Source organism: Corvus moneduloides, chromosome 7 (assembly GCF_009650955.1).
Source record: "Corvus moneduloides isolate bCorMon1 chromosome 7, bCorMon1.pri, whole genome shotgun sequence".
In the NCBI taxonomy this organism is placed as follows: Eukaryota; Metazoa; Chordata; class Aves; order Passeriformes; family Corvidae; genus Corvus; species Corvus moneduloides.
The window spans coordinates 32,680,722-32,706,135 of NC_045482.1; the positions used below are offsets into that span (position 1 = coordinate 32,680,722).

At 39.5% G+C, this 25,414-nt stretch overlaps 1 protein-coding gene across 9 annotated transcripts in view; it reads right to left on the bottom strand.

Annotated features, from left to right (window-relative positions):
- Positions 1–25,414, bottom strand: part of NCKAP5 (NCK associated protein 5) — a 380,419-nt gene that overhangs the window by 329,310 nt on the left and 25,695 nt on the right. For 2 of the 9 annotated variants that reach the window (XM_032114336.1, XM_032114337.1), the window contains exons 1-2: positions 24,302–24,581; positions 4,869–5,001 (exon numbers count right to left, since the gene is read on the bottom strand). In XM_032114336.1, coding sequence (XP_031970227.1) covers positions 4,869–4,937 — 69 coding nt within the window. In that variant the 5' untranslated portion in view covers positions 4,938–5,001; positions 24,302–24,581. Of the gene's footprint in view, positions 1–4,868; positions 5,002–24,301; positions 24,586–25,144; positions 25,347–25,414 lie in introns of those variants that run through there. The other 7 variants (XM_032114333.1, XR_004241242.1, XR_004241243.1 and 4 more) reach the window with 7 other exon arrangements.

The following is a 25,414-nucleotide window of genomic DNA, read 5'->3' on the forward strand; positions in this document are numbered from 1 at the left end:
AAAATCCCTTTCCTTTCCTGTTTTTATTTCTTTCACTAGTTATTTTCAACTACATATGCTTAAATGCAAGATTCAACAGGAAAAAAAATCATGAAAAAAAAAAAATCAAACTCATGAAATATTCACACTCTTACATTTTGTAAAGCTGTTCTATTTAACCAAACCTAAAGGGTTTAAGCCACATTATAAAGCTAAATGTTCTTCAGAAAGAGGTATTTAACTTTTAACAGAAAACAATCTGACATGGGTGTTATGTGACAGCTAAGCAATGTATTCCAAATAAATACATTCCTTCAATATTTTGAATTTTGCAATTTGTTTTCATGCTAAACAGAAGTACTGTGGCAATAACAGCAATAACTTTGGTCTTGACTTCTTGAACAGCAACCCAGAAGGACACAGAGTTCTACCTTGTTCTTCAACTGTTGTCTATCTTATCATCCTATGACCACATATACAATAAAATATCTTTACTAATGTCATAAAAACATGGCAGATGCAGATATGTTATTTAAAACAAAAAAGATTCAGAGACAATCTTTAGTTCTATCTCAAACCAGTTTGATTTCCAGAGTTGTAGTGTTTTGATTGGAATCAGTTTGCAGAAGAAAACATTATAAATTCAAAATGCAGTAGCATCACTTGTACAACAGATGAGACAATAAGGTAGTATAAAACTATATTGAAACTGTAAAAGATATATCCACCCTGGGTGGTATGTTTTGGCTTTTAAATGTCAGGCAGAAATTACAAAGATATTATTTTCTATAACTGATCTCATAGGATTACCTGGGAGAATTGTTATGAAGTTAATATGTTCGAAATTTTTTACCTGAATACAAAGCTATGAAACATCAATGTCAGTGCAGGCTCACCTGCTTTGCCTGCAAATGTAAATGAGTGGGTGTATAATAAATCTCCAGCATGTTGCCAGTATGGGAAACCCACAGAGCAGTAACAGCCATTGGCTAGACTGGAGATTTCTGGAATACCACCTGTGATATAATGACTAAAAGTTGATAGGGATCTAATTTAATTGAAGCTAACAGCAAGATGTCCCTTTGACCTGGGCAGCAGTACTAGCAATTCCTCTGGCTTTTCTTAACAGTGGTAGGATTCTGGAGCTTGTTAAACTGCATGGTTTCAAACTACTAGCTTCCAGTAAAGCATTAATCATCACTCACTAAAAAAAATGTGCCCTATGAAGCACATTTTATGAACATATTTTTGCACCTATCTTTTTAAATTTTAAAACATTTATTTGTCCTCATTGTAAAGCTTATTCCCCCAAGACACCATCTGCAAGGGGTAGAGTAGTATAGGAAACAAAACTGAACCCATCTCCTTTAGCTGAGTGATCAAAAAGTAGTCACTGTGCCTGTAGTGTAGGGAAAAGAGGTTTAATTTGTACAAAATTTCTCCCTGTTTGAAGGACGTCCCTAAGATGGATCTTTTTATCTGAAGCCTGAAACTCATTGTTTGATGGGGCAGGCCTGAGCACAAACCACTGATGAAATTTACAGTCATATTTTGAAGGCCCAGATCCATATTCTAAGGGAGAGAGAAATCATATCTTTTCTTCAGAAACACCTCTTTCCTTTTCTCATTCTTCCATCAAATACCATTGTAGCTTCTATGTTCAGAGTCTAAGAGATGAGGAAGGAAGAGGAAATTTTTTGTTGTTTTAAACACCACTACGCAATACTTGTAGATTAAATCATGGAAAAAAATTTCAGATTACAATCTGATGCAGATGGGAAAAGCAGCAGAGCCAGGCAGGGTGAGGAATGTTATCAGAAACACCTATTTGTATCTCATGGTCCAGAGTGCAAAAGTAGAAACATATTTTCTTTAAACACCCAGAAATTAGAATTCTTTCTGAGATATGATAAACTCTCCATCAAACAGGGAGAAGCTGGATTCGAGAGAATCAAGGGCAGATTCCCCAAGCAGAGTGTCCAATCCTGAATGCCTGAGAGGTTAAACACAAAACTTTTGGGAAGGGAGAGGACGAGAGAGACCTAAGAACTTACACAAGCAGGGGACTGGACTAAAGCACAATGTTCAAACAGAATTTGGTGATACAAGGGTAAAGAAGAAAGACATATATGAAGGTAACAATTAAGAGAAGGTATGATAGAACAGGAATTTGGGGACAACAAGGGGAATACAAAGAGCTTTGCCTTTCCCAGTTCAATTTCATGGAGTCACAAAGGCACTTGAATCTCAGAACGTCTCTTCCAATTTGTTATGAAATAGTAACTAGGAGTAGACAACAAAGTACTCAAAAGTTTCTAATTAAACGTATGGATGACACTCTCTGATCCAGTTACACATATCTGACCTAGTACAAAGCTTCACAGACCCAGACCTGTAACACCCCAGTACAGCAAATGGATGTGTGCACTGAGAAGCTCGACAGGTGACACAACCTGTAAGTGCCATTTGTAGCAGAAGACATTGTTTTACACCTGGGTGATGACAGCATGATGGGTTTATATTCACAAAATATTGAAGTTTTGCAATATTTCTTTCCCTCAACACGTTTTCTTCAACACTTTCACACCAATGTGGGTTAGTCAGCCACAGAACTTCAGCTGCCACATGTTGGCACTAACTCACTGACCTCAAGCCAGTGCTTGAAGACTGAGTTCAGCTGTGTGGAGTCTCCCACCCTACTTACCACTTACTGAAGATCAGAGAGAGAGCATTACCATCCCACACAGCCTCTCTGTTTTTTCTCCAATCAAATCCTCATGGGCATTTTGATATGCACATAGCACTGATTATAGCACAAAGCACTTTGGATGGTGTCGCACACACAGTATTTCCTATGTCATTGGCAAATGTCTGTCTATACTCTCCCCTTACTGATAGGGAAGGTTAAGAATTAGACATGGTACCCTATCTTGGCTATAAATCAAATTCAAATTTGCAGTAGGTGGGACTGGAAGCCAGAAATACCTGGTTCCTTGTTTCCATCCACCCAGCAGACCACACAGTCACCAGAGGGAAATGAAAGTTTCTATCTTAATACATTTAGTAAAGGCTAAATCTAGTCCATCAGTGAAAACATTCAGGGGAATACTATTGAATTCCCATACTGAGCAATATCTTTATATAAAATTCACAACTGCTAACATTTCCCTTAGCTTTCAGTACCCAGTTTCTGTGAGTATTCTTTTCTCCAAATAAACATTGACAGTCTGTGGTTGATTGCTTGGATCACAGCAGTGTATTTTAGCTGCAGGATTTAGGCTGGAGTCTCTTTTGGGGGTGTGCATGCCTAGAACTAAAAACAGAGGTTTAGGCCCAGGGACTAAACAGACTTCTGAGCCTACAAAAACTTTTTAGATTTTGTTTGTCTCTGGGTGTATTACATAAAGTTGTGAGTTCATACCAAACCTACCTTCTCTGCCCACAAACTAGAAAGAGTTTTAAAGTGCTGGGAGCACAACCTGACCTGCTGAGTGCGTGCAAGCCGAGAGAGCAGGTTTTGTTGCAGACTGAACAACCTGAAAACAGTCACGTCTCAGTATCAGAGGCCTGAGCTGCGTGGCCTGAACAGGGGCAGCTTAAACAGCTCTTCCTTAGGGTTCTGAGCAGCTCAGAGTCTGAGAGAGAACTCTCTATATTCTTCTCTACTTTATTTCTCTCCAATTAATTATATTTTTCAAAACAAAGGGATGTAATTCATCAGCATTAGAAATGGTGCCAAGAAAAGGACAGACCCTTTTTTAAACATTCTCTTCACATTTCTTCACTGGCCAGCTGACATTACCCGAGACATGCCTTGTAGCTAAGGCCCGACGGAGAAGAGCAGAGTCCTTGAAGGAGTGGAAACCTGGGAAGGTGGAACTGCTCTGCTGACCCCAATAAAGAACACAGCAGGTGAATGAAGAGTGTCAGTGGATAGACTGAAACCTGCTGAGTCCATGTTCACTGCTATTAACACATCAGTGGGCTTTATACTTTGGGGGGAAACAAAGCCCAAACCACAATTTTAGCAGCAGAAGAAGGAAACAACATAGCTGTAATGATGTGTAAAATTCAGGTAATGGGGTTAGCACAGGTGTGGCATTGCAGGGAAAAGGGCATTGGGGTCCCACAGTCACTACCTCTGTGTCAGAAGACCACCTATGAATGTGAAAGAGATGGCACAGGTTTCCTTGGATCTCTCAGCTTTGCCTGTTTCAGTATTTGCAGACTGCCATGCTGAGTACCTGACATGGACACTCTTATCCTCATACACATTTCTTCAGTATCTATGAGCATTTTCTTGTCAAGTATCTATAACACAATTCTAAAAACTCCTTGTTTGTCTCAGTCATCCTTTGAAATTATTAACTAAAAATAAATCTAGAATACAATCTCCAATGAATTTAAATCCTAGGTACAGCAAAAGCAATTGTTTTATAGCATGGAGCATTGTTGCTTCTCTTTCAGTATATATTACAGTAGTTTATACATTTGCTATGGTGAACACATTTTTCCCGATATCCTGATAAATATTTCTGACTAGAGGACCTCAGCTACTTACAGCTGTCATATGCTAAGTATGAAGCAATACAGGCTGATCCCACAGGAGCTGTGTAGTATTTTAATTACAAGTTTGTGATAATTGTCTGGATTCCTTGTAAATCCAGTGAATGGACATGTTTCCATATGATGACAAGTTTCTACCTAGCATTTTATAAAACTCCTCCAGTACTTTTTCTCTGGAGAATCTGAATAAACACAAAATGTTGTGATATTTTGATGAAGAGATAAACACCTTTAACATACACGTAATTGTGAGTATTGCCTCTTAACAACTAAAGTTTTATGACAAGATATATTCATTAAATGCAATAAATATTCATTCTTACCACAAGACTGCTGTCCAGAGAAAGTCTTTTCCCAAATTCCCTTTTCTGTAGCTGTCTTTTTTTCTCCATAGCTGAGGTTATTTTTTTTTTTTCCTTTTGATCGACTAGAAATACCAGGCTGCTTTCAGCATCACTGAAAAAAAAAAAAAAGTAAAACATTTAAACACATATTTCAATATCTTATTAACAGTTACTGTCTTTCATCATTAACTTTGTAATAACCCAGCAGCTAATGACTGTGTTTCTAGTACACTATGTTCCAGGAACAAATTTTCTGTGCCAAAAAATCTAAACTCTCCAAACAGAAACATTACCAATATATTTGGGTCGCATCTCAAAGGAAGAAAAAAAAAAAAATCTGCTACAACTCTCTTTATCAATATACCCATGTTTCCATGGTCTTTTTTGAAATGGGCTGAGAGCTGAATTTGCAGAGCCAATGATTTACCTGACGCTGGGCAGGGGGAGGGAAACAGTTTGTTTCACATTAATTGCACTTCTCAGTAAGCCCTGCTTGTTGGCACATCTGTGCTGCCACTGTGATGTACAAATTTTGGACCCAATCCTAAAGAGTTCTAAGAGCTTTCAACTCCCATTATCCTTAATGAAAGACAAACGCCCTCAGCAGTTTCCTTAGATTTTTAAGGTCAAAGATTCTGCTGTGATAATCAGACAGTCCCACTGCCTGTACAGTACAGCCCAGGAATTCAGACCACAAAGCTTCCACAGAGAGAATTAATCTTTCCTCTTTCATAGGGCTTGGTAAGTCCTGGCCAGTGGTTTCTACTAAAACCAAGGCACAGTTTACAAGTAACAACTACCGGTTCTCCTCGTAAATGTTCACCCTGCTGTATGTATCTGAAAGTTTCAGCTTGTATATTAATACTTATTTGTGATACAGGAATATGGGCAAAATTAATGAATTTATTCAGAATATACAGAAAGTAGTAGAATGATAACAGATATCAGAGTCTAGCCTAAATTAAGGCAGGCAGATGTGCTCATACAGAACCAAGAACAGAAGTTATCTCCTGCATCTCATAGTGACTGTATTTACTCTATCAGAGTCTCACTAACTGAAAAAACAAGATTTGGTAAAAGGAAAGGATCTGTGTGTTTCCAATCCTTTCTGCTTGTTATGAACATCACCTTGGGTCACACACAGCCAGGTGATGCACAGATACCTCTGCTATAGGGTAGCACAGCTGGCATTCTCAAAAGCAGCCTTGCACATGCCCTCCAAACACATTTGCATGCCTGTGGATAGACTTCTCACGCACCTGTGAACGATCCCATCTGTCGCTGTGGGGGTATCAAGCAGATAAAACCATCACAGCTCTTTCCTCAAGTTGACCCTGAATGCTCTGCCATAAGGGCACACAGGGGCCTGAACGTGGGCCAAGCACAGGCCGCCTGCAAGGAGAGCGGGATGCTCCAGGCTCAGCCTCTGAAGCCAGCTGGAATTCAGAGGGCTCCCAGAGGCACACGCACTGGGATCACCAGGTACGCTGTGGGCATCACACTGGGACTGCTCTTTGAAAGCACTTCCCGTGGGGAAGCTGTGAGTGCTCCAGCTACCAAACCATGCAGTGTTGAATTCAGCCTTCTGTTGAACGGCATCTCATGTCTCCTATGCTTCTTTGGTTCTTGTGGTTTATACTTACGCAAGACCAGAATTCAGGTCATTCTCCCAAACAGATAAAAATTAACCTCTCTGTATATTCATCTAAGGAACACATGCAGTGAGAACACGTACTTACAATGGTGGGAAAAGCTGTTATTGCACTGTAATCACTGCTGCCTTGTGAGGTTTTCTTCAGGTTTACCTGTAAGCCCTTGCTTGCTTTCTTTTGTAGTTCCAACCTAAAACTACACATGCTATTTAATTCAGTTAATAAGGAATCTCAATGATGTACTGTCACATAATTCCCATTGTTTCCTGATTAGCGAGCAAAACACCACAATAGATTCAAACAAACACAGCAGCATTGCATGACACTGTTTGTGTGATTGTGCCAGAAATTAGCAAAAGACCTTATGTAATCATTATATCATTCTCCTGAGCATGTATCATGCATGGAGAGCATGACTTCCACCAAGGGAGCCTTTGTTGAGCACAGAACCACTTAAGAATGAGTTAGTGAGAGCTACAGCTGGAGCCAGTAATCCCCATGGAAGGTCAAGTACTTAATATGAGTTAAGTGCCTGAAGTTTCCATCTGCAGATATTTGGTGGAACCACCCCAAATTCTAGTTTAGAAGTAAAACCAGGAAGGATTATTATTAATTATTCCTATAGTTTATATGTTGCCCTGGGCACTTGAAGTGGATTTACTGCCATAGGTAGCACAGCACAAGGACCTCATGTACTGGTGCAACAACTCCAGACCTGCTGGCTCCACTCCTTCCCCCACATACACCATGGGAGCTCCTACCTCTGCATGTTACCTTTAGCAAGCTGTCACACATCAGTCTGAAGAGTTAACCACCTAGGGCTAAACACACTTAAAGTTTTGAATTACAGGTAATTATCAGACAAGATAATACAATACATGTACCAACATACGTTGATGCCTCAAAGTACCCATCTCAGAAGGCCTTTAAAGAAAAACGATCATCAGAGTGAAGCACTTAAGAAAAACAGAACAAGTTTCCATCTTGGAATGGTCGTTTTTGTGCATCACACTGCTCGTCACAGAGAAAAAATGACCCTTCCAGGTAAATCTCTCTTCCTCTGAGACCAAACAAAAGATTAACAACAACTCAAAATGGAGCTAACACATCCACTGAGAAGCTCAGCAGAGGAGAACAGCAGCCCAGATGGATCAGTCTTGGAACACGAAAGTGCTGAGAAGCATTTTGCCCAACCATCGGAAATACTATTTTTGTGCTACCAAGAGAACAGACTATAGAAATTTACATGCCTTCCCTGACCAATTTGCTTGTCAATATATTTACAGCAGAGACCCCAGTGCTCAGCACTCAGACCCTGAAAATCCCATTTAACTGAGTGGAACCCTGAACTATTGCAAAGTCACATCTGATTTATGGTGTCTTCACCCATACTGCACTCACACGTGCACATTTCCAAATCTTTGGGGGCACATCTTCTAGTCCTTTGTGTTGCAGGAAATGTTTCTGCTGTAGGACTCTTCCCTAAGGGACTATAGAGTTCATCTGTGTTGAGCATATGGGGGCAGGCACTGGGTTTAAAGCACTTGGCAATGAAGGCTGTATGCCCAAGAAGCATGTGGGATCAGTCTAAGAGAATGCAGGTCCCAGATGTTTGCTCAGTGTCTTCTCAGGTTTGTGCTGAGCTCAGGGGAGAAGGTTTTGTACGGACAGAAAAAACTCTCAGAGGAAGACCCGAGCATGATCTTACTTCAATAGGGTATTATCCTCCCTGCTCAGGAAGCCAGCAAGCCAGAGGCATCAGCTTGATTATATATCCCAAGGTGCAGTGTTTTTAGTACTCAGTACAAGAATGTTCATTACTTCAGGAGATGGCTTGAAAAGCATGCCCTGGAGAAATGGTGTGATTAACATAGAAAAGCAGTCTCTAAAATCTATGCAAGAAATTTCTTGGATTATAATACCCTCTTCATTTCTAGTAGTAACAAAGGATGATTGATGTATATTGCTTTAGCTGATGAAAACATACAACATTATATTCCTTGGATAAGCATCCGAGATATTTTCAGGCAGTTTGAAACGGCAGTCACATTTCAACAGAGCTATGCCAGCATATACTGTGTGCTAGTTCCCAGCTGGCATAACTGTTTGGTAACTGGAAATGGACTGTATTTATTTTTCTCTTACAAACATGTATAAATTTAACAGTTATGACACATGACAAAAGTGACAGCTCTGCAAACCAGCATCGTTTTGTTTAAATTCATGGCAGATACAATGCAGCCTCCCCACTCTTGGTTTTGCACAACTTAATGCTGCCAGAGGTAAAACACCCGTGGAGCAGCAAGGAATTCCCTCTCAGCAGCCAGCTTGTCTTTCCCAGGTGTTAACAAGAGGAGAGGATTTGTGATTTGTGGAAATCTAGCTGTTGGGTAACCAAACGAGGCCAGAGTTATACAGTGATCACCTTTAAATGTGTTTTCTACTCTGTTAGCCCTGCTTCCTTGATGGCCAGATTTTAGACTGAGAGGAAACAACCAGAACTGGTATTATCCCTCAGCAAAGAGAGGAGGAGGAAAATGATATCACTGGCATAGGTCAGGAAGCAGCAATGAGAAAGTAAAGGTTGTCATCAATGGAAATGTTAGTTAGAATGAACAGGTGACCTAAAGGTGAAATATTTTATATCTCATTATCAATCTGTGGAGTGATTCAGTTTCCTAGGAACCTAATTGAATTGAATTGAATCTGTCATTTTGCAGCTGGGTTTCTTTTGCCAGCTCTGGTGTTAACACCAATGTGCATACACTGGCTTTTGTTGTGGTCTTTGCAGGGAAAGTACAATAAGTACAGTTCGTTGGGGCCTCTCAGAACTGGAAGGAAAAAAAGATTCCAGAATTAAGGAGTTGATGTTTGCATAACAGACCAATGTTCAGCTCTAGAAAATCACTACATTTATCTTGCTAGGCATAGGCCACTCAAAAAATACTAGGTTTATACAAAGCAATTTGATTATTTCCGTTGGTTTTTTGGTGGGGTTGGTTTTTTTCTTCCCCTAAAGGCAGAGTATTCAAACCATTCTGCCTAGTCATTACAAGGCAGCTGTGAACACGGTTTCATTTCCACATCCTTATCTCTCCCCATTGTGGTATGTAGCTTGGTCATGACTTTAAGTGACAAAGTAGAAAAATAGTCCCTAAATTCTCCTTTGAGTTGGTATTTCAAAATTCAATACTTGGCAAATAGAAAACTGCAGCAACATCAGCACTTCTGCAACCTGACAGCTAAATTCTTTTTGTTCTGCCCCAGTGTATTTCACAGCATTGCCATGGGCAGGCCCTGCCTAATGCCAAATACTCCCAGGTATTTGCTGAGGCTGGTCAGCAGTTCATTAGCACTAATGTACATGTCATGCACTCACACCCACTGGATTAGGTTGCTATTTAGATTAGCAAGCTGCATTTTTGCAGAGAGGGAAGGAGAATGTGCCATGTGCCAGCATTAATGAGTTAATTAAATTAGAAAAATTCCAGCGCAGGAAGCTAAAATCAGTAGAATATTATGGGAATTAAAAGACAGCAAACACAGCACTGCTGTACCATTCTGCCTACATACCTAGATATTGACTGGCTTTGGAAAGTTATATTGAAAAATGTCAAGTTGTTCTGAAATATCTGGGTAGAATAATATTCTTTTCTAGTTCTCTTTTTTGTTGTTCTTGTTTTCCTGTGGAATAATTCATTTTGATACACTCCAAATTTCTTACAGTCTCTAAAGCTGTTACAAAGTTTATTGGAACTGTATAGGCAGTGCCAAGAGGCAACTGTGCCCTGCAAGTTATTTTGTGACCTAAAACACTCCCTAAACCAGTGGTCCTCTAGTTCTGATTGAAAATTGTCCAGTGGTCATAGATTCAATGGTTTGGGTTGAAACGGACCTTAAAGATCATCTTGTTCCGACCCTCACATCACAGGTAGGGATGCCACCCCACTATCCTGGGTTGCTCCAAGCCCCATCCAACCTGGCCTTGAGCACTGTCGGGGATAAGGCATCCACAAGTTATCTGGACAACCTGTGCCTCACCACCTTCTGAGTAAAGAATTTCTCACACCTAACCCAAATCTTTCTTCTTTTAGTTAAAAATCATTCCCCCTTGTCCTACCACTGCTCATCAGGCACCAGGCCACGGTAAAGTAGACCCCCAAAGAAGTGCGGGAAGGGCCAGAGGTGGATAAGGAACCGTCTCATCTTTTACCCTGCCTTGGCAGAGTTTGGACTAGATGGTCTCCAGAGGTCCCTTCCAACCCTAACTATTCCATGATTCTTTGCTTTTTAAGACTTTATTTAGGTACAATGACACTAACACACAGCAGTCTACAGATAGACTGAGGGCTGACTTGCTTGAGAGCCAGATGCTGTGGATCTCTCCTGCCCTTACCCCGTCCCTCAGAAGGGAATCAGTAGAGAACATGGGATGGTCTCATGCAATTTCTGAGTGGTGATCACTTGCCAGCAAAGAACAGACTCTTAGAATGTTCTAGAAACACAACTTTCAAAAGAAAGTATGCCAGCTCTAAATTCCACCCTGTTTCAGCCACAGTTTTCAAAGCATATTTATGCTTTCTTCATGCAAGATAATCTTCCAATTATTCAGCAAACTAAACAACCAGTAAAGCTTTCTATAGCACTGCTCCTAGGATTTAAACAAGTTAATATTACGGGCTTAAATCCAGTAAACCTATCAGTGTGCTCAAAATAATACCAGGAATTTCAATACATCAGAAAATAAAGAATATGGCATTAAAGATGTTATTACTACGACAGCAGTCAAGATGAATTGCATGAGAAGCATTTAAAAGATTTATATCTCAGTATCTCACCAGGTTAATTAAATGGATGCATGCATTCATTTAAGAGGATAAGGTGGGTTGCAGTGACATAAAATGAGAGGGCACAAGATTATATTCTTTCAGCATTAACAAGAACAGGTTGAACCAATATCATTTCCGTATTCTGTAATAAGCATGATTCATCCATTGCCATTTTCAGCTCTCATTTTCTTTTTGGCAGGAAAAAAAAAAGAGACTATGAACATAGACTAACATAATCAAAGCTTTAACCTTTTCAGTGTTTTCTATTTGGATTGGCTGTCCATTTTTATCATAGGATTTCAGGGCCATGCCTCAGGGGGGAGAGGAATCGCCAGTAAATTACACCAAAGAATGTTGGAAAGGTCAAAGGATTACCCTCCCCTGTTTGCTTTTATGGGACATATGAAGCATTCATATCATGCAATAAAATTATCGAGACAAAAATGATGAAAGATAAGCAGGCAGAAGGCAGGAGTCTGTAGTCAGGACAGCCAAGGAAGAAAAAGGATATATTACAGTGTTATCATCAATAAAAAACAGATTATGACAATGGTGTTTCTGTATCCTTAGCTTCTGCACTGAAATCAAATCCTTCAGAGCAGTGTAAGACCTGTAACCAAGAAAGAGATATCCAGGCATGACTGAGACTATTTAGGCTGAAGGAAACATTAGACCCAAAGCTCCCATTTCTTGGCTCAGTTTCTAACCACCTATTATTATATATTACTTATTACCAAATACTACTATAAATTATGTGAAATAGGTAATTATGTGGTAAACATGCATTCCTTTAGTCACTGAGCCTCTTTCAGCAGTGCAAGGCTGTTAACCTGCAAAAGGCATGTTCTGAGCACAGCAGCAGCTGCCTCTGGGGGTTTCAACACACATTTGTTTCCCTCGGGAGCCACAGCTGAGCCTTAGTCAGAAATAGTCAGTTCCAGGCACCTACAGAAGCTGAACTCCAGGACTTGAGGAAATTTCACTGTTACTGCTCACAGACCTAAAAGGTTATGTGGAGATTTTGAGGTTCAAAAGCAAATGCGCCATTTATATCCCAATAAAGACTGCTCTGGCATCAAGTAGATGCAACCTCTGTAATCTAGTACATCATTAATAGGGCTAGTTGTTTGTCATGGTAAAATGGCTGGCTGGCAGCAGAGACCCAACAAGGATCTCATCAAACACTGAATTACAAATCTTCTTCAGAGGCAGTGGCATCCAGTTCAGCTAATATGTTACAATAGTCAGAAAAATAAATGCAATTAAATCCAGCATCTGAATCAGTTTGATAGACAACTAACTGGAGGAAAGAATTTACAACACATAGTCAAGTTCTCTAAGTTTTGCTCAGTTTGATTTGTGTTTTCTTCTCATTTTTCTTTCATTGACATAAACCAAGGCACTGCTCAAAGTCCAAGAACTGCAGACCTAAGACCTGTAGCAGGGTCTCTGTTGCAAACAGTGGTGGATTGTCAATTCAGTTTTTGAAACTAGAACTAAGAACTTGTGAAATGTGCCTAAAGATCCCTCCCTCTCCAAGACAAATGCATTTCAGTCAGCAGCTCTTTTGTCTGCCCATCTGTTGTAATCATAATCCAGAGGGACCACTAAAAATCATTGGTTCATTGTGTGCTCTCCACCCCTTCCACCTGCACTGCTAAAAGAGATGATGATGTCTGCAATGGTCACGGTATCCTAAATAAATGTGACTCTGTTTAGTCCTCCTTACCAGCAGAGATTAAAGGAATGAAAGATCATTTATTTACTGTGGTATTCCAGCTCAGTAGATATGAGGAATTATTAAACCATCTTGACATAGTGTTCAGTCATCTGGTTTTACTCCACAGAGCACTGGGTAACACTTCAAAATGTTCACATGGCTCAAAGAAAAACTCCCAATAGAAAGTACTGTAAAAATGTTTCCTTAGTTACTAGTAACACGTTCAACATCCAGTTCTGTGCATCCTTAGATAACCAAAGCTATTTGCATCAGAGGGAATATGTCAGTGTCTAGGCTGCAGAACTTGTTTCTAATGAATCTGGGGCTTTGTTGGTTGTAACACAGTGTCTCACATTTCACCTTGCTATACAGATGCTCCCAGTGGGCCAGGGGCTGTCCTTACATTACAGGCAATAACCTCATGATGAAGGTATTAGTTCAATAGCAGCCCAGAAAAGAAGCTGAATCAAGCTCATAATCCCTTTCTGTCCTTCGAAAAATAAGGGAAGATAAGGTACAGTGAAATACATGCCCTAGGAAGTGGGGAGCTGAGAAAGGGCTCCACTCCTCTATTTGCATAATGTGAAAATAACTCCTCCCCCCACCATGACTGGAGTCCACCCCGGGGGAAGAACAAGAGCAGAAAGACAGCACTAATCTCTTCCAGCCAAACCAGAACTGAGTCCCTGGTTTGAAGGGAAAGACTAGCAGGGAATGAAGCAAGAACATCCTCAGTCAGCTGAGCAGCTCCAGGTGCTTCCCACACAAAACACTGTGCCTATTTTTATCAGAAAAAAATTCTTCATGTATTTCTTATCTTTCTGTGCAAATGCCTTCAGAGTTGTGTAAATCTGGGCAGTTAGGACAGCTATAACTACAGCAACAGGTCCTTGGACTGCTATGGACTGACACACAAGAGATGTGGTACCAGAGCAGAATTTGGAGGTGCCAGAACTAATTTAGCTCCTGTAAGGATGGGCACTGAAATCCTTCAGCTGGTTCCCCACCTTTTCAGGCTTTACAGAAGTTAGAAGAATTCTACTCTCATTTCAGCTGACCTAACATCATCTAAGGATGACCCAAAAGAATTCAGCTCCAACTTTCATGCACGCTTCAGCGGTGTACTTCATGGTCACAGCAGAAGGGTGGCAGGGTACAACTCAGCTCTACCACCTGCAGTTTTTTTGTAGGATGTATTCCCTATACATTGATGAGAATACATAAAGAAAAACTCTAGGGAGATATCCCAGCCAATAAAAGTTCACTTTATTCTTACACAGCAGAACATGTAGGACTGTGGGATATCAAGACCATAAAATTGAAAGAAATTGATACACATTGATTAAACTTCATCTTCAGCTTATGGCCAAGAAAACTATCATGGAAACATTAAAAATGAATGATGTTCTCTCTTCACACGTATTTTCTTAATGGTGACAGAACACTGCACAGTGTTGGCATACCAAACAGCCCTCCACCTCTTAGCTCTGCAATTCTAGAACAATCTCATCTCAATCACCAAATTCAGTTCTGGGCCAAAAGGACAGAGACAAACTTTATGGAATTCAGACAATTGCAGCAAAAATGATTAAAGTATTGGCTTGGTGAGGAATGATTAAACAGTCCCTTCACCACAGTTTTAAACAATGACAAACAGACTAAAATGGGAAGGAATGATCATCCACAAAAGTTTGAGGGACATATCCTAACACTAGAGACAGAAAGAAATTGATTAGGTTTATTGACAGTAGGCTGAAAAGAAATAAAGAGGAGGAAACGATGCTGAGTATCTGAAGCAATTACCTAAAGTGAAATCCAATGCAGAGAATCAAAGGAACACTTGTCATATGAAAAAATAAGGCAGGATGAAGCACAATAACAAACACTGGAAGTGAGGATGCTGCCAGAAATGAGATGTCCAACAACCCTGATGAGGAAGAAAAGAGCCTGCTCTGCCTTTCTTCTCAGTATCTCTGTACTTTGCTGTGGTTCATCCACACTGGAGATAATTAAAGGCTTTTGCTTTTGGAAAAAGTGTTATTCCATCCTTCCTCCCCATCAGCTGCTGGCAGTGTTTATTCCAGTTCCTCAGTGTGAAGACTGCCTGTCACACACTGATTTCTAATTTCTCCATCTGCCAGAAATGTAATAAAGACATAATTTTTTTAAAAAATTAATGAATTTCCTACTTAAAAGGTTCATAGTTCTATGTTTTATGTCATTCTCTCATTCTTTAACTCATCTGTGCTCAGTTCTACCAACTGAAATGTCAGTGAACATATAAACTGCCATCACAGATGATAATCTTACACTCTGGGATTATGGATACAGTACTACCCAGAAAATACTACAAAGAAAGGAGCTATACTCTTAGAATTTCTTAATCTCTCTCTCAAGCATCTGTCCATTTTGAATGCAAAGTAAGAACAGTTCAACTACAAAAGAAAAAAAAAACAACAACAACCAAACCAAAACTACTGACAATTCACAAGTCAGTTATTCACTAAATTCTGAAAGATGTCTTTGCTTGTAGTAGGAACAGTTGGGTTGGTACAGAATTTTCCATCCACTTTTTTCTATAGAATTCGTGTAAAATCTCAAAGTAGATAATTTTTACCTAGATTATTTCCTGGATGTAATGCTATGCAGATTTAGATAAAGCCTTTAAGAGTATAGTTTATGCACCTCCAGACTTGGAGTAATCAAAGTTATTCAATATTCCTCTTAAGCTCAAAAACTAAGCTGGGAAATAAAAAGTATTATTAATATGGAAGGGAAAAGTGTTAATACACTTGCATGTTCTAAATGATCCACTGAATTTGAAAGTGCAATTTGAGACCAAATATAATCTTTAAAAGTTTTTTTTTTTTCCCTACATAAGGTTTATTAATTCAGGGTAGATTGGGGAAAAACAATTTGAGCATAAGCAAGGAAAAAAAAAAAAACAAACCTTGGTTCATTTCAGGTAAATCCTAAATGTTTGCCCATATTTTGAACTGGAGATTTAGGTTGATTCTCTGACTTCTCCTGTCTCAGTTTCCCCACTACACTGTGAAGGTAGTAATATATTAAGTGTCATTTACTGAGTAAATCCTCTTTGTCAAAGACTTTAATAGTGAAACTTTCTATTAGTGCTGCTTCTCTGTGTCATTACTCTTCTCTATCTACCAGATGTGCACATCACTATAAACTCAAACAGGGGAATAATCCCCTCTCCAAACTCCGTGCTGTGCAGTGGAAGACACTCAGTTTTCATTCACCTCTTTGCTGTTCTGTCAAAATTAATTTGATGCGAGAAATTCAACTAGAACTGAATTAAAGCCAACAAAGAAAAGATTCTGCCACCAAAAGATTCTGCCATCTGTCTGCTGTGAGACAGATATCCTCTACTCCCTCCACAGATTTAAACCCATCTTCCCTGCAGGGGAAACTAGGAAGCATTAAAGCAACATTCAAAAAAAGGAAAGTTAGTGCAAGCCCCTTTTTGTCTTTAGTAGTGGGGGAATTAAGTGGGTTACTGCCATCTTCAGTGCTGTTCACCTTTGATTTTCCTTGTTGGCTCACAGTAACATTACCTGCAACTACTGAAGAGCAGAAAAACTCTGAACGGGACTCCAGGAAAGGGAAGATAAAAGAAAAGAAGAAGCCAGGTGGGGTCTTCATGGGACTTCTTGCCTAAGGGTGTGCCCTAAACACACAAAAAGGTTTCACATCCTTCCTCTCTTCTTGGATGAGGATCGTGCACGTTAAATCTCCACCTCTGCTTTGCCTCACACATGGCTGTGCCACCCCATCTGAGCTGAGTATGGTAGGAGCCAGGGGGACCTACCGTCCCCTGGTTAAGTGAGAGATCTCAGCAGGGGTCTCAGTTATGCTTCCCATAGTTATAAACTCTTGGACTCTGCATCCAAGCTCAGAATACTCTGTAACACATAGGATCCAAACCTGGAACTCAGGTAGAGAGGAATAAGTAAAACAGGTAAAGCATAACTTGTTTTCACACAGACAACAGCCAGTGGGTAAAAGTGAGACTTCAGTGCTATACTGGGGAGACAGGACCCACCAGTAAGATTGGTTCCCTGCCAGGAACGAGGAAAACCCTGCCTAGGGTTTGTGGTGCGTGCCTGCCTGTGCAGTGCCATGCTGCCCATGGCTGTGTACCTTACAAATCATTCTGTTCCCAGGACTGCACCCAAAACTATCATCTAGGTGATAAATTCTTTTCAATGTCTTATTAAAGCTTTTTCTTGCAACAGGAGAATTTTCTGGTAATCAAAAAGAAAAGCAAGTCACTTGACTAAAAATAAATTGGTAAATATAAATGACAGAACTGGTTTGCCATGAACATCTGGATGCACTCCCAATCAATAACACCAAGACAGAACTGCAGCTTAAGGAAAGGAATTTAGTAGTTTTAGGAAAGCACATGATTAAATCCTAGACAAGTCTACAGATTCTCAAGCAGAGAGACAAGAAGAATGGCCAACCTGAGGCTTTGTACCATGTGCTGCTGTTGCCAGTCATTTGGAGCTCTCTTTCATTTATTGGTGCAGCCTCAAAATAAGATGAAGATCTTGGTCTCAAAAGTTAGAGCTAACAACCAGTGACATAACAAAGAGCTGTTTACTAAACTGTTACACCAGGTTTCACTTTAATGTTTTCCTTGATACCAGATGATGTTAAAAATCCTTAATGACTTAGCTAAACTTTTAGTAATTTCTGAGTGTTTCTCATATGTAACTACAAAGAGAACCTAGGCCTTTTACCTCCAGCATAATATGGGGATTAGATAGGTCTGATTATTGATAATTGGGATTTTAGCCTTTCACTTCTGGATCAGTATTTAAAACTCAGATGAGGTTGATATTAAATAAAAGTGATTTCCATCAGCTGGCTGCTCAGTGACCTCTAAGAAATATTACAAATTGGTAGTGGACAGGTGTCTATATGATTAAAATACACTTCGCAAGCACAGTTGGCACCCTGGAATTTACTTATTATGAATCTATAATCTGCTCCCCCCAGTTCATAAATGCAAAGTATTCAGGAGCACTGAGATGTCATTTAAAAACAAGGAGGATACAATGTTCTTTGCTAATCTCACAAACAAAGTACCTCTGTTTCTACAGCAGTTTTGAGTCCCTGGACATATGCTTTGGGCACTGCAAAGATTATCTTTCAGGCTATTAAAATTCATTAATTAAATGTTAGATATCAACATTAGAAACCAAATTAAAATCTAGAGCACTGTAGGTACTCTCTCAAAATCTCACAGCGAGCACCATGGTGTTCACTGTAAAGAGAATATAAATACAGACAGCACCAACAAAGTATCACACAAGGTGTCTCCCATATGCATGAATCTACATTAATTGAATGAATATTCCCAGACATACACATAGAACTCAAGTGGTTTTGGGAGCAAAAAATGGTAAAGAGTTTTTGACAGGAGAAGGTGAGCCCAATCTCAAAATGAGGTGGTTCTCTGACCAAGAATCAAGGCAACAGCTTTGTGTTTGAGCAGGATTTGGGGGATGGGCAGGGAAAACTCCACAATATCTTATGGCTTTTGAATAACCAAGCCCAAAAATCAAGCCTCAAGCTTTTAATCTGTTTCTCTTTAACTCATTCAGAGGTTTTGTCAGAGAACACGTGAGAAAATATTCTCCATTAACATTTCTTTCTTGTTATATCAATCCTGAACAAAGCGAGGCAGAGCCCTTCAGCTTAGGCGTTATGGCAGATGCAGCTTCATAAAACTGTGAGACTTTCCAGGCCTGTCATGGAAGTTTTTGTGGACTTGTCAATTACTCACATCTGTGTCAATGAAAGAGTAGGAAAACCTCATACAGAATCCAAACAGGGAAAGACACGTTGGTAGAATCAATCCCCAGCAGTTTAAATACACGTGCAAGATGTTTCGCCTCTCTGAAAAGGAACATTGTTTGGTCTGGCCCTGTTCAAGATGCTATAAGATTTATAAGAACATAAAAGAACAGTTGCTAAGCTTGGCACTGTTGTGCTGTAGGGGAAGGACTATGGATCCATCCAAGAACAGAGCCCTCACCTCAATGTGGGAACAAAACACAGACAAGATTAATTAGCTCAAGAACAGAGTAACCTTAATTTTGTGAAAAAGTGAGAAATATGAACCACAAGAAAAAAAAAAACCACAACGTTTTCTAATGGTCCTAACCAAGAAAGTCCTACTAGAAATTTCCTCCTACTAGGAATTTTCTTTTTAAACTGATTTTCTCAGCCACTAATTTCCTCTGGAAGTGGCAACTGAAATATGGGGACAAAACTACTGCTAAGCAACCCTCAGCACTTAACCCTTCAGTCTCCAATTTAAATTCATTAAAAGGAGTCTGCATTTTACATATATTTTAGATGGAGTGGTTAAAAGGAAGAGGAAGAACAGGACTGTGTGCAATCAAAGCAAGTACCCATGCACCCATTTTTATCACTTTCCTGTCACACTGTCCAGCAGAACAGCTATAACCTGCTCAAACGGAACCACAAACACAAAAAGTTAAAAACTGAGGATAGCACTGTTAACAAATTGCAGATGCATGAGACTTGTCCAGAAAGACCTCACAAGTCAGCAATGAGAGGAAGAGAGCAAATCATGCAGAAACTATTTAATCAATGAGTAAAGACAATTATAACATCTGTTAATCTTTTGTGTAGGTTATAATTAGATGCTGCAGAGGAGTAGCCTTTAAGGGGGAGGCAGGGAATCCTTTAACATCTGCTAGAAGGGCAAACACTGTGCAATAAATGACTTTAAATGCAATCAGCAAAATGAGGGCCGAGCAGAGTTCACAAAAGGCCTGTATAAAAGATTGAGGATAACAAAATATTTTGCCAAAGGTCAACTCCTGCAGCACTAGAGCTTGAATAATGAGTTCTAGTTTATAGGCCACATCAAAAACAAATGTGATTTTACCTCTGAAAAACAATTCTTTTCTCATTTGTGTCATTATAGCAAAAACACATGCTGCTGCTGTATATCACGTCAGCTTAATGACTTATTAGCGCTCTATCTATCAACCTTGAACAATTTAGAGCAAACAGGTAGGCGTGATGTATTTTAAAGGCCAGAATTCGGTCTGATTAGACTGACACAGAACTGCGTCACACTGTGAAAGTGATGTGATTCTGACTTTAAATAATTAATCATTCAATAGCTTCTAAAAGATCTAATTATTTACTCATTTTGCTGTTGAAAACAACCATATGCTTTAAGCTGTTCCTCACTGAAAATGTGAGTCCAAGAGGGAGGTATTTTATCCAGTTTAACATGGCCCTCTACTGGCAAAATAACCCCCCAAAATCTTATCATTATGTACCATTTTGTCAGATCATTTCAGAGCAGCAGAAAAGATCCTACATTTTACAGCAGTTACACCAAATCTTAAAAGATAGAGTAGATCAGAGCTTTAGGAATTTGCATAAATTAAGTCATCACTTAATCTCTCTAGAATTCCCTTGAGGAGAGCACTACTTCCTTTCACCCACCAGATGCAGCTCTGGCCATCAACAGAGCTCTGAAGAAACAAGCCGAGTGCTCATATCTAGAGGAGTAAGTCATTTCAGAAGCAAATGCAATCCTTCTACTTGTGTCAAGTTGTGCTGTATTCCTCAAGGAGTGCCACTTGATTCCCCACAGGATTGATGCACGCATGTGATTTCAGTTTGCACAATTAGGTAATACTTAGTATAGGCGAAACAAGCATAATACAGCCCAGCTGCCAAAAGGATACTGTTTGAAATACAAATGCTAACTACCACCAAGAGCAACTTCACTGCAAAAGAATTCCTGCCTCCTTCTTTCCTCCACCATTGCTGAAAATCCACAGTGGCAATTCAATACAGCTTCAATCAAAGCGAAGCGGACAACGCAATTCGCCTGTGTTGTTGCATGTGGTAATTAACTCTTCCTATTTGTATTATGTCTGAGCAACAAAGAAACAAAAGGATACTGTAAAATATTGAGTTTAACAATTTAGATAACAATGAATTATAAAAATCAATTAGCACTCTCAAAGAAAATAACTTGTGACATGCATCGGAATCTGTCCAGACCTATTGTGTGCACACACTATCCAAGGCTGGTTTGGCTCTGGAAAACAAATAGTGTTGTCCTGTGGAAAGCTTATCAAACATTCAGTTTAACAGTGGCATTTGTTCTTGCTGTGTGTCAATATTAATAGACCATATTTCAGCAACATAATTTTTATCCACTGCTTTATAATCCAACCCGCTTTTCAGGGTCTGCATCACTCATAGCCCATAGACAATGTTACAGCCCGTTTCCAGAAGCCATTGCCTCTGTACAAACCACGTTTATCTGATCCACCTGAATGCTAAGCAATGGGCACATAAAAGATTTCCCAGTGTTTTTCATATAATAGCTATCTAACTTTTCATCCTGAAAACATCATGACTAATTTATGTAACCATCAGGGAAAACCTAATATAATTCAGGTTCCTGCATGCTACACGAGCAGTATCAGTAGACAGTACAGAACAGAGCATTACAAGTGTTAATGGCTCGTGTTCTATTTACATTGTACATTTATTCTGGTTTAGTAATAAAACTACATATTACATGCTTTAACTTTTGAAGGTATTTTGGCAGCTCTGGCATGAATTTTTCTTCAGCATAACTGCAGTCCTGCCAGGAGCTGAACACGTGCAAAGCCACACACGAGCTCAGAGCACCCTGCTGCATTTGGCCCTGGCTGCACCACGCCGAGCTCCTCAGCCAGCTGAGCTTCCCTTTGGCACCTTTGTTCTGTGTCTTTTATCCCAACCCCAGTCCCACTTGTCAGACGATGACAGGCTGGGGTCTGCTCTTATTCTGTCTCTTTTCAGATGGCAAGAAAGCCCAAGGAATTGACATTCTCTTGGCAATTGTCCCTTTTTATGCCATCCCAGAATATTATCAGATTATATGCTGTATCCTTGGGCAGATTTTTCAGGAAAAATCCAACCAGGGGATCCCTTGGCTGAAAATGAGCTCAATCTATATCCTAATTTGCTACATTGGTAGATAAGAAAGAAAATGTAAATGTGAGAAGGAAAATGAAAATTGGATGCCTACAGGCTCATCAGGTTTTGAGAGTCTGCTTCGGCTTTTAAGGTGATTATGTGAAGATTAGTTCATGACTGAAGTGGAATTGTACCCTCCTGCTTTACATTTACTGGGACAGGATTTCCACTTGTATAAATCTAAGTCTCTAAACACTTATACAAAATTCATGTACAAGAACAATACCATAGGAGCCCATTAAGTTTTCTTTAAAAGCAGTAAAATTCATGTTTTTCAGATGAAAATTTGCACTTAAAATTAATTTAAGTAAGAAAGATAAGTAGAACCTGAGTAGGGTTTTTTATTCTCACTTTGTTCTAATTATTTTGAAGATTTCAAAGGCATTTATTTGCCAATATCTGAAAATTTGCAAGTGTAAATTATCAGTTCACAAAAATAGATCATCTTTATTGGCCACAAGGTCACAGAGGGAAGGAAATACTGGCTCACAGGAGTCAGTGATAGAGATCAAACCACCTTAAACCCATTCCATCTCCCCAAAGGAAAGCCTCTATCACAACTCTCAGCTCTTCACTCCTGCATTTGGTGGAAGTTTCTGAGCGACAAAAAACATCTTTTAAAGACCATATAAACTTTTTTTAACACTATTTCTGAAAAATGAGGATGAACACCTGAGGAATAAAAATATGCTCTTATTCACATACCCATTTGAAACACCAAAAGCCTTTGCCGTTCCCATGGCATTAATGCAGAGCTAAATTTAGGTTGGTTCCCCCCACACCCCAGGAGAATATGCTTCAATTGCAAAGACAGAACAACAGCTCCTGAATTGCACAGTATCTTGACATGCCAAGCCACATTACAGCATGAAAAGAGAAGAGCTGGACAGTTTTCATCTGTTGTAGAAACAGGGTCACTTGAGAGGGGCATCTGTAGTTGTAGCCACTCAGACCTTAACAAAAAGCCCCAAAAATCTGTTGCTGGGTGGGACTGAGAAGCCTTGTAAACAAAGTCAGCAGCAAGCAAAGCAAACCAAAATCAATAGTGCTGATAATTCAGGAGGAATCCTCCAATTCCTATCTGATTGATTTGCACTGTCTTACCCTCATACATTTGCCAATCATACTTTTCTGATTTCAAGCCTCAGAAATGTGCTTTGTCTTCACAAAGACAGCTCATTAAGCAGAGGTAAACAGTAATAAAAGTTCCTCATGCACAGTACTGTGATTAGGTTACGTCCTAGAAAAGCCACTACAACTGAAATTGCAGTAATTTAGCATGGGCTTCTGGTGAAAGACTGAAATGAGAAGCAAGAGACCTGGGGTTTGTTACCAGCTTTTGAAGTGGGTAAGCTAAATTTTAATAAACCGCATCTACGGACCAGTTTACTCCTCTGTAAAACACAAATAATTCCATGCCAATCACAGCTACTTGTCCTGAAAATTAGTTAATCTCTGATCAGAAATACAGTTGTGTCCCACAGACAGCAGAGAAACAGTTTTTTCACAGCAGCTACCAGAGTGCTCTGATATTTCAAGATGTGATGGATTTCTAACTTAAACACTCAAAACAAAAATTACAGTCTCTCATATAATTGACAATTCATTCTGTCCAAAAGGCATCAGATTTCCAAGCACTGTATGATTCTCTCTTTTAAACTTATGCACCTCCAGAACTTGAACAGGGGCTGAAAGTGAAAAATAGTCAAGCTTTGCTTGAAATAAACACCTGCATAAGAAGCAAAAATAATTTTTAAAGAAAACTGTACTAAAAACTACAAGGAATTTATATTAAAAATTCAACATAATCTTCAATATTCAAATGAACATAATTAAATTATAAAAGAACAATCTTCAGACAGCCCAGGTTTTGTTCAGTTAATGACAGCACTCAGGAGATTTGAAGAATCTTAAAGTTTCATCACTTAAATTAAGAGAGAGCCACTTCAGTGTAATCTCATACAAACAAAAGCCAGAATAAAGTTTTCATTTGTCCTGAACCACAGTCAGATGCATGGCTGTAATTACTCCCAACAACTACATACTTGCCGCTCTTTTAATTAATACAAAACTACAAATAACAATGCTGACACACTCCTAGAGAAAATAAGCTTTACAGAGATGATAAAAACACCAAAACAGCAAAAGCCTTACTTGCTGCAGTTCAGTCAAAACATGCCAGCCCTGGAGAATTCAGAACCGTAAGAAGTCTTTGCAGTCCAGAAATTCTCTTGAGTTTATCCAGTGTTTATTTACCAAGCTTTAAAAAGTCTGTGGTTAGAAGAACAGAGTTAGCTTTCTACACCCTCCACAGCAGCAAAGTCCTTCAGAAACAGCAGACATGAAGTTTGCTGATAGTTGGGTTTGCTGCTGCTATGTAGTTGCTCAGTACTTGTAAATACAAGCTCTGTGGACAAAGTCCCAAATGACATCACAGGCAGCTGCTTATTGTTGAGTCTTTATTAACCGACTGTCAAAAAAGAAAAGCGAGGAGGAAAGAAAAGCCCAAACTATCTTCCCTGCAGCACAATTTGCATCTTAGTAGGAGTTGCAGTGCTACACACATAAATACTTCTGTTTACTCAACTGATGTTTTTCTAGAATGAATAAACAGTGTTTGCAGGGAAAGCAGAAAAGTAAGAAAAACTTAAACAGGGAGAAAGAAAGAAAAAAAATGCCAGCGGTGCCTTTTTCACAATTTATCACTGAATTCTTCTAATTCTTTTGTTTCTTTAACAATAGGGGTGCAAACCTGCCTAGATTTTAAAGCACAGAGAAGAAGACATCAGTAAGTTGAACTGAAAGTTTCACCGCATTCTGAATTTGAAAATTTACAGAATTACAATCTATAATCTTTGCAAGGTTTAAGACAGCTCAACTTCAGTATCAATGTGTTTTGAAGAAAACCATCTTACTTTCTGAAGATGAAAATACAAGAAAGCAAGAAACAGCATCAAACATTGTTACTCACAAAGTGCTAATGGCATAAATACTGACCTTTCCTTCTCAGAGGGGAGGTCCAAGACTAAGTAGCACTGGGGAGCTGAAACACACACTCGACTCCCACCAAGGCACAGGGTACTCCCTGGAGAACTAGTCCAGCTCCTGATCTGAGCCTCTGTCACAGAGTTCCTGCTGAAAGAGGAGGGCTGGGACTCTGTGCCTTGATTTCCTCAGAAGTTAGTCCTTTCAAGTCAGAACTTCAAACACTGAAAGAGCACCACCAAGGCTTGTGACACACTGAGCTCTCTTATCTGTGCACGTTTC